Source organism: Coenobita brevimanus, chromosome 15 (genome assembly GCF_032717465.1).
Source record: "Coenobita brevimanus isolate Jiangsu-jjx chromosome 15, ASM3271746v2, whole genome shotgun sequence".
Classification (NCBI taxonomy): Eukaryota; Metazoa; Arthropoda; class Malacostraca; order Decapoda; family Coenobitidae; genus Coenobita; species Coenobita brevimanus.
The window spans coordinates 28,206,537-28,217,221 of record NC_136968.1 but is presented as its reverse complement, the minus strand read 5'-3'; the positions used below and the strand labels follow the sequence as shown (position 1 = coordinate 28,217,221).

The 10,685-nt window shown below is 42.3% G+C and overlaps 1 protein-coding gene across 1 annotated transcript; it reads right to left on the bottom strand.

Annotated features, from left to right (window-relative positions):
* Positions 1 to 6,472: 6,472 nt before the first annotated feature.
* Positions 6,473 to 9,389, bottom strand: LOC145390711 (uncharacterized). Its single transcript, XM_080265504.1, is given in 4 exon segments — positions 6,473 to 6,693; positions 6,696 to 7,040; positions 7,094 to 7,322; positions 7,536 to 9,389. Coding segments are annotated over 4 exon segments (2,649 nt in total).
* Between the last annotated feature and the right edge of the window lie 1,296 nt (positions 9,390 to 10,685).

The window sequence follows — 10,685 nt, the reverse complement described above, 5'->3', positions numbered from 1 at the left end:
TAAATTGGCACTAGATTACTCGTATAATGCTAGTCATCAAGATGTGCCATAGAAAGGATGTAGAGCAGCATCATTTTTTTTTTTTTTTAATTATTCTACCATTAAACCACATGATACAAGCTGCAAAAGACTACAGTCTGGGCCAAATAATGATGGTATAACACTATAATTCAATGCTAGGCACGAGTAAGTGCTATAAAAAGGATGCAGAGCGACAACATTTTCTTATTTATAACTGAGCTACGTGATAAAAGCTGCCAAAAGACGAAAATCTGTGCCGAATCAGGGTGAATGAACTACAGTCACCCAGATTCAGCAGCAGATGAAACCTGTCGGCAAAGTGGGACATGAAGTGCAGGTAATCGAGTTGGCATTTTTCTGTCATTTGGTTCTCGTCACGTATCTTTACCGTCCGGAATGGAATCGGACCCGAACGAGATATCGGGATTACGGGACGACATTTTTACCGGCGGCCGAGACTGCTAAGGAGTTCCCGAGCCGACTTGTAAGAGCGTCCCGTAATCTCCAATATTCCCCCCGAGGACATGATAACCTGCCATCTTGTCCCGCCCAGAGAAAAGCAAGATGGCGGTTCCAACCCGTCTCTCCATTGGCCCGACATGTCCGATCCACCTCAGTTGCTTTTGCTTTTTGCTTTTTTTTTTTTTTTTTTTTTGCTTTTTTTTTTTTTTTCATTTTCTGCATTTCCTGTTCTTGTTGTCAGTCACTTCTTTCATATTTTCGTGCTTCTTCCATATCGTCCTCTTTTATTTCCTTTTCCCTATGCCTCTTCCTTTTACTTCTTCTATCCTCTCATTTCTTATTTCGTCTTTTCTCTGCCTCTTCCTCACTGTGTTTGTCTGCATTATCTACCTCTTCATTCATTGTTTTGTTCTTCTCCAATTCTTTCTCCATATCTTTTTGTCTCTCCCATAGTCTTGTTTCCTGTATAATCCCCTCCCTTCATTCACAACACAGGTGTACATTGGAAAAACTATTATTATTTCATGCGATTTTTATATATTCTTAGACGCTGAATTAAAAAATGAAAGCTATTTTTCTCCATCACGTAATATTTTTTCACAAAACACTTTTCTTAGTTTTCAGTTATAGGTTTCGTTATCATTTCCAACAATATAATTGTCTGGGTATTTTATTACAATGATAAAATGTTTGAATTTAATACTTTCCAATATTAAAATCCATGCTTAACCCTGGTGAACAAACCCTATGACTAAAATATGTTAACACCAAGCCCTGGTGATACTCAGTTTTGGAAAAAAAAAAAATAAAAAAAAGAAAAAGAAAGTGCAGTAGTCATAAAGATATATTGAATGTCAAAAAATAAAATGAAAACATAGCTCTTCTACTTCATTTTCCTCCTGAAAATAGGTTCTAAAAACTAAAGCCTTGTACTTCATGGGTGGCTTAAACAAGTATGAAAAAAATGGTAATTTGACTATAGCACTGAACATTAAAATCTAAACCAGGGTTAATGTTGCAGCTGAAGGCTTGAGTGTTGTCTTATGTACAGTTGTACACCCAGCCCATTGAAGCTTCAGCTGGTGGAGCCGTAACCTTCAGGCATCGTTACAAACTGTAGTGGAGATAGACAAATTAGGTCGTATGAATAATTATGCAGACAGCTTCAGAACACATTAAACATTACATATATGCCTAGAAAGAACTAGATATACATATTCATACAGACAACTTCTGAGAACAATATAACTTACCTAGTGCTACATTCAGAGAACCATATTCAAGATCACTTCATTTTGAGTTGCCTGGATACACTGCGATTGAAGACTGGAGGTCATAGATGATAATGCTACTTTACTTCAGTTTAACTCCAATTTCACCTGTAAACCTCGGTCTCTGCATAAAAACATGTAAATTAGACACTGAAGGTACATACACAATAGCAAAGGCTGGTAGATTTCCACCTGTTAAAACTTACACCAGGCATAACAAAGGGTGGGTGGAAAACACCCAAAAGGCGCCATGGGGAATAAAACAAGGAGCTGAGCCGCACACCACTACGTCTGGCCACAGGCTCACAATGTGCGTTGAAGCTACTGAGTTGGCCATCCTGCTCAGCCCACTACACATGCGTTGGTCACATGATACATATAGCATCAGGAGAATATCACCCGGTTTTGTTCACTGGGGTTAAAACAACAGTTATTTTACTTGATGATAAGCCAGAATATAGGTGGAACACAACACAGTGATGAGTCATACCAGTATTGGAATGCAGCAAACATATCTCAGTTTGACTCAGTTATAGTGGGCTTGTAAATTACTTTCACTGTGGTGTGTGTGTGTTTTGTTTTTATCATAGTGATTTTATTTTAAAATAGTGGTGTTTTACTGAAGAAGCAGTGATATTTGTTGATTTTTTTTTTCCTTTACAGATAAATTGAAGTTCTGTTGTATCGCTAAGCAATGAGCCACAGCCATTCTCTCAGGATGAACTTAATGATTTAGTAAGAGACCTCGGTCTCCCCAAAGATGCTGAAGAGCTCTTGGGGTCCCGAATAAAAGATAAAAACTTATTACATCAAGACACAACTTTCTCTTGGTACCGAAGCAGAGAAAATGAGATTGCACCATATTTCAAGAAAGATGGATCCTTGGATTATTGCACTGACCTAAGTGGCCTAGAGCAAAAACTTGGCAGAGATTATATTGCAGAAGAATGGAGACTATTGATAGATTCATCTAAAAGAATCTTGAAAGGGGTACTTCTTCATAGCGGTAATAAATAGGCATCAATACCTGTTGCTCATTCTGTGTATTTAAAAGAAACGTATCAGAATTTTGTAATTCTTCTCGAGAAAATTAACTACAATGAATACCCTTGGTTCATGTGCGGGTGCCTGAAAGTTCTGTGTACATACTGGGTCAGCAGTCAGGATATACAAAATTCCCATGTTTTCTCTTTGGGTGGGACAGCAGAACCAAGGATTTACATTGGATGCGGAAGCAATGGCCAAATAGGAAAAATCTACACCTTGGTGCCCAAAACATCATCAGACCTAGCTTGGTGAATCCAAATAAAGGTCTGCTACCACCGCTTAATATTAAGCTTGGATTAATGACGCAATTTGTCAAAGCCCTATCAAAAGATGAAGCCATTTTTTTTTTGTATTTGTGCCAAATGTGTCCTAGCTTGTTGTCACGAATTCGCTCGATTGTGTATTTATACAAATTCGTGACATTGTACTTTGATGAGAAAACCACGAACTCTAGTGGAATTCCCACTGGGCATCACTCAGTTCAACCGTCCTCGTATGCACTTCGATCGGAATGGTTTTCAGAACATTTGTCACTGTTTCATAAGTGACCATTCTTATGCACGACAGTAGTGGTTTCACTGAGTGATTTTATTGCGTGTGTATATCATTCGCCCTCTCTCTGTTGACCGTTGAAGTTAGGCCTTGCCCACGTCCAGTGAACACGGCCATCTCATACCCCTCTTCCCAGTTTGAACTTAGTCAGTTTTGGACCTCCTCGAGGGTAGGATCGTTTGTGCCCAGTGTAGAGAGAAGCATCTCTGTTGTATGACGATTTCCTGGATCTCCACCTAGACAGTGATTGGCGAAGTGAGCTTAGCAGTGAATAGCAGCACTTGATGTTTGACACGCAGACTCCCAATCTTTCGTAGCTTCGGCTCCATCCCTCCACTGACAAGTATTTCTGTTCGTTTTTCTAAGTTTAAGTTCGAATAGCTTTTTAATGAGCGAGTGAGTGTATTTCCTTTGTTATTTGAATTCATGAGTCCCTCTGTGACCGTGAATTCCCCTTTTGAGTTCATTTTGAGACTCATATAATGTAAATTTATTTTATTGTAATCAATAAATTTATAGTTCCTTTCTTTGAGCTTAATGTAATTAGAATCGTGTTTTATTTCTCCACATTCAGCTTAATTTAGTTTGCCGCTCCTAGTTTACACAAACTCCTTACATTATTCATAACTGGTATTTAGGCAGGTTCTTTTGTATTAAACTTAAATCCATTGTGTCAGCCAGGAGTTAAGCACCGACAAGAACCTGTCCATTATTATTAGTATTAGTTATTGATTGTCAGGGGTGGAGTCACTATCTCAAGAGGCTAACAGTACTAACAACCAGCACTTGTGAGCGATTACTCTCTGCTGTGTACTGTTGAGAAAGTTTATAAAATTCTCGTCCTTAGAGAATCGGCGAAGTAAGCCGGCATAAAGTAAAACTTACTGCTTGATTTTCACAAGTCAGTTCTTTGTCTCTGCTTTCAAGTAATATTTAGCATTTTATTTTAAATGCACATCACCCCGTGACACTTGTCTGAAGTTGAATTGAAAAGGGGAGTAAATACTGGACCTGATATAAGAAAACTGATATCTGATGCAGAATTTGATGGTGCGTTGACGAGAGCCTTGGGTATCATTTAAAGGTGTAATTTCTCAGTTTTTAGGTTGCAATAAGAATCCAGATTACAAAGAAATCGTGAGAAAGTTGTTGGTCAAGTTTAAGAAGTTGGGTTGAAACATGAGTCTCAAAGTTCAATTTCTGAATTTGCATTTGGAATTTTCTCCCGAAAACTTGGGAGTGGTGAATGAAGAATAGATTGAAAAACCCCATCAGGATATCAAGGACATGGAAAGAAGGTACCAGGGACGTTCGGATGTCAGTATGATGGCGGACTATTGCTGGATGATTCAGAGGGATGCCCCAGAAAAAGTGTACAGGCGACTGGCAACTTGCGAAGTTTTGGAGCAGAAAAACTTAGAAGTTACAAAGACTAGAGAAGATATATTTGAGTCATGGAATGTAGTGTTTCCTTTATTGATAGACAGATAGATAGATGGATAGATAGATATATGTTTAAACAATTACATTGATTAATTATTTTCATTTCCAGTTATTTTAGTACAGTATTGTATAGATCGACTGAATTTTTTACTTTGATATATTTTAATTAAATATCTTTTTAATTTTATATTAAAATGTGATGTCATGGAAAAATGTATTATTTTACTGTGTTCATAAGAGCAAAAACAAATAACTAATTAGATTTAATTTTTAATGACAACTTTTGCAAACCCATGTAATTTTCTACTTCTATCCTCATATCTTCTGCTTCCTCTCCTCCTTGCCTCTTCCTCCTCCACATTACTCTGCTTCTTCCATCACCTTTTGCTTCCTTCCCCGGGGTACTGCAGAAGGTTATCAGTATTCCTCACACACCGCCTCACCTCACCTCACTTCACCTCACCTCTCCCTTTCCTCTTGCTTCTTCTTTTTCCTTTTCCTCCACCTCCACGAGCATCACCTCCTCCCCCTCCTCCTCCGTCTCATCATCATCCATCATCGTCATCATCATCATCATCATCATCATTATCATGTTCTTCTATTACCTTACGCCACCTCACCTCCTTTCCTTTCCCCCATTTGTCATCACCGTCACCGTCATTTCATTCTTCTTCCTTATCATCATCTATTCATATTCTCTTTTCACTTTTTCCCGTCTGTCCTCGGCTCACACAATCTGGTTAGGTCCTTGGTGCAATTAGTTTCATCACAATAAACAACCTCGTTTGGGGGAAATAGGCCTTCTGTTATCTACACTTCCTATATATTCCCACGTACCATCAACCAACCACAACAGTCACTTTCTGCATCACTCTCTCCACCGGCCTCTCGAACCTCCTCTCCACCACCACCCTCTCCATCACAACCCTCTCCATCAGCACCATCTCCACAACCCGTCTACCTCTCTCCACCACTCTACCACCTATTACGCTAATTTTCACCACCCTCTCCATCACCCATGACATTAGTCCCCACCATCTCCACTCATTATATTAGTCACCTTCTTCTTCATCACCTGCTACTACTACTGCATTTCCAACCACCCTCCACCTCTCCACCAATTTATCCACCACCCTCTCCAACACCCTCCACCACACTCTCCACTACCTTCCACGACCATATCTTCCTCCCTGCCTCCTCCCATGTCAGCATTAATCTGCCACTATCTCCGAGAAGTTCTTATCTCCTGCGATGGAGGTCAGGACAGAAAGAAAGACAGATCCTCAGTAGTGTTTTTCTGTCAGATCTAGTGAGCGTCCCACTCACACCCTCTCTCTCATGTCTCCCTTCTCTCGTTCTCCTTTTTCTCGTTTTTCTTCTCTCTCTCTCTCTTTCTCTCTCTCTCTCTCTCTCTCTCTCTCTCTCTCTCTCTCTTTTATTTAAACAATTTACGTAAGTATTATTACATAGTCTTAAAGCCTCACTTTGGCTCATGGGGCTATTTGAAAAGACTGAACTTAAAAAATAATCATGTTACTTGGTTACAATAAAGTAAATTAAAATAATTATAATACTTGGTTTCAATACAGTAAGTTAATCTAATGTATCTCTTATTTTTACTATTAGAGTTATATAATAAAAATGAATTGCAAAGTATATGTTTATGCTTCACTAGTTTATGTGGGTAACAGCAGCGGGGTAGGGAGTATTTTTCTCCATCTATTTACAGCCAGCTTTACTTGGTGTGTAGATATCCTTGTTACACCAGGTGTGGCTGCCGTGAAACTATTCCACAGACGTGCAGTCCTGGCTGTGTAGGTTCGCTGATGCTGTGACGTGTGTGAGCGAGGTGCTGCCACACGTTCATCAGTGGTTTGCGCCGTTCTTGTGACCCTTGGAGTGGTGCCAGGCGGGGAGTGTGCTGCACCTGAGCCTTGTGACAGACCACAAATGCTGACACATCCCGACGGTGTTCCAGGGATGTTATGCTGAAGAGACTTGGCTGGTTATTGTCTGTCTCCACCAGTCGCACAACACGACACTGTACTGCAGCCAGTCTCTTCATGTGTGTGGCTGCACTAGACATCCATGAAAAGACTCCATATTCCATGTAGGGTCTGATTTGAGCCTTGTATAGTGTGTTGATACCCCTTTCATCAAGGCTGCCTGCCACCCTGCGTAGGGCAGACACCCGCTGGGAGGCCAGTCGGGAAACAGCATCCACGTGATGGTCGTATCGTATAGCTCATGGTCTACCGTTACCCCCAGAATTTTTAATTGATTCTGGATTGGCAGACTCGTGCCTCCAAACTGCAGTGCTTCAGACAAGGCCTCAGAGGCAGCTGGAAACCGGGATATCACCATCGCTTGAGTCTTCTCTGATGCAAAGTTGACCTGCCACATCTTTCCCCACTCCTCCACCAGCTTCAATTGCCTGTTGATGACAGTGATAGCACGTTGGCTGTCACCACGGCAGTAGGAGTAGGATAGTGTGCAGTCATCTGTATATCCCTTCACTGCTGGTAACTGTCGGAGAAGATCGTCAATTTACAAGTTCCACAGGATAGGCCCCAAAACTGAGCCTTGTGGAACCAAGGCTCATACAGGTGCTGGTCTGGAAGTTCGCCCATTGATGACCACTCGTAGAGTCGTCCCCTGAAGATAATCTTCCAGTAACATCAGCAGGCTGCCTTGGATGCCCTTGGCCTTGAGTTTTTTGATAAGGCCTTAGTGCCATACTCTGTCGAAGGCCCCAGCAATGTCTAGGGCTACCACAATGGTGTCCAGGTCCTCATCAAGGGAGTTCTGCCAATCGTGTGTGAGGAAGAGAAGATCTGAGGTTGAACATGCAGGTCTGAAGCTAAATTGTTTCTCTGAGTGGAGATTATTGTTTTCCAAGTGTGCACAGATGGTTGCAGCCACTACCCTCTCAAACACTTTGCCTATGACAGAGAGAAGAGAAATGGGCCTGTAGTTTTTGGGTTCCGTCCTTGCATTCTTTATGTGGACAGGGATGAAGTTTGCCTCCTTCCAAATTGAGGGCCATTTGTTCTCTCTGAGGCATGCACCAAAGACTATAGTGAGAGGACCTGCCAGCTCGTTAGCACATTGTTTGAGCAGGCGTGGGCTGATATTGTCTGGGCCAGTGGCTTTTGTCAAATCAACTGCTTCCAGAATTCTTTGGACCTGCTTAGTTGTTACTGAGGCATTTGTGATCGTTTCCTCTGTCTCTTGTGCCAGAGTAGGTGAAGGTCTGTTTGGATCATCTACCATAATTTTATCTGAAAACATCTTTGCCAGGAGTGATGCTTTGTCTTCGCTGCTAGTAGCTGTTGAGCCGTCTGGCTTGCTGAGGGGAGGCACACTCTCATGGTGGAAGGTACCTTGTCTTTCCTTGACAAGAGTCCACCAAGTCTTGCTTCCAACTCCTGGTCCAGTCAGCTTCCTCCTTAAGTTTTCAGCCCAATGTTTTCTTGCCCATTTGCTGGTGGCATTCATTCTCTTACAGGCTTCTTGATGCAGGAATTTATTTCGCTGAGATGGTCGTTGCTTGAATTTTCGCCATGCAGAATGCTTTTTCTCAGCAGCCTCACGACACCTATAACCAATCCAGGCTGGGTTTGTTGGCTTGTTCAGGTAGCTTCTGTGAGGTACAAACTGTGACTGTAGCCCAAACAGCTTAGATATGAGTGCTTGTGCCCTGTCATCGGCATTACCCACCAATAGTCTCTCCCAGTCAGTGTTTGGCAGTGCCTGTCTCATGCTTGACCAATCTGCTCTCTCCCACAGCCAGATAGTGAGGGGTACAAAATCTTCCCTTGCTACATTCATGTCTACTCTGACAAGGACAGCATAATGGTCTGAGCTGCCTACTTGTCCAAGTTGGTGGCAGTGGATGCTTGCCTCAGGGAGGTCTGTCAGCACAGGGTCCAGTAGTCCTCCACGCTCATATGTTGGGAAGGTTACATGGTTAGTTAGGCCCTGCACTGTTATTAGACTGTCATAAGCTTGCTTTTCTAAATGGAAGTTAAGGTCCCCCAATAACATGATGTGTTGACATTTGTTTTCTATGAGTATGGTATCGAGCTTCTCTTTAAGGAAATCAAGGAAGAATCTTCCATGCCTTGGGGGGCGATATATAACACATAGTAGGAGGCCACTGTTGTCAACCAGTACCACCCGGAAAAAGAGTGCTTCCATTAGAGGGGGCAGGTTTACCGTTAGTTCCTGCATCTGTAAGTCACACTTGAAGCAGACAGCTACACCTCCTCCTGCTCTGTCACTACGGTCCTTCCTCACCCAATGGGTGTATCCAGGTATCCTGCCAAAGGTTGGTTCTACCTCATCATTGAGCCATGTTTCCGTCACGGCAACAATGTCTGCCTGATTACGTAGGACAAAGTTGTAGGCCAGGTCTCCAGCGTTTGTGCGGAGACCCCTAACATTGGCTGATATTACCATTAAGTTTTTCATAATATTGCTATGTCCTTGCTGCTTGTTCACAGTGTAAGAATGATGTGGGCTGTTTGTATATTCTTCATTAATAATATCCCCTCCATGAGGTTGGGTTCCCTCCAGAAAGTTTTCCCCCATGATCCCAAGCGGGGCCACGAAAGGGCATCTGTGGTGGAGAGGGCTGCTCATTTCCCCACTCTTCTGACAGTACTCTTCGGAGAATCATTTCTTGCCTGATGTCAGCTGCTTGACTGTGGCAGAAATCTTTTGTGTGTCCATGGCGTAAGCAGTACTCACAAAATGAGCTTCTATGCCCTCCTTGCATGCTTCTTACAAGTTGATCTGTCTTTCAGCATGGGGGGTAAAGGGTCCATACTGGGCTCTCACTGGTACTCTTCCTCTCCTATTTCCGCTAGATTGAATACGGTTCCTTTTTTTATTTCCATTGTTATTTATATTATCATTGTTATTTCTGTAATTGTTGTTGTTGTTGTTGTTGATTCCATTGTTATATCTGTTGTTGTTGCTACCATCATTATTTCTGTTATTGTTGTTGTTGTTGTTGTTGGTTGATATTTCTGTTGTTGTTGCTACCATTGATATTTCTGTTGATGTTTCCACTGTTATTTCTGTTGTTGTTGTTGTTGCTTCCATTGTTATTTCTGTTGTTGTAATTGTTATTGTCAGTGGGAGGGGGGGTTGTACCTCTGTTGTTGCTGTCATTTCTTCCATTACTGTTCCTGTTGTTACTGTTGTTGTAGGTGCTGTTACTACCTCTTTCCCCGCTGGTAGTGTTCTCTTCAGTGAGCAGCTCCATTCCAGAGTTTTGAGTGGTGTTGGCCATTATCATGGTAGCATCGGTGGTTGTTGTTGTTGATGATGAGCTTTCTTGTTGGTGCTGCTGCCGTAAGTGCCTCATTGGCTTTGGCAACTCTGAGTGCCACCATTGCCTCCATCAGTCTGAGGTAGCACAGGGTCTCTCCCATGTTTCGTCTATGGCAGAGGGTAACGCACTGGTTGCAATGGAGCGGGTACTGGTCCTAGAATCTGCTCCTCTGGCATCTTGCAGAGCTTCTATAAGGTTTAAAATTTCGAGTATTTGTGGCTTTTTATCAATTATCCAATTACGCTGAAGTTGTAGGGACTGAATGAGGGTATTTCCTCTCGATACGTCACTCCGAAGACTGAGGATGTGAGCCACAAGTTCCTCTTTCTCTAGTTGCATGAAGACTTATCATCCTCATCCCCGTCCGTGCTTCCATTTACGTCGTCTGTGGGAGGAGGGGGTGGGGGCTCATTGTCACCTACATAGATAACCACATCGTCAATGTTGCTCATGGTGAGCAGGTCTTGTGTTTCATCACATGAGAATGTCTCGCGGTCACCGAGACAGGAGGTGTGGCAGTCTGCTGCACCTTCACAACATACGTATGC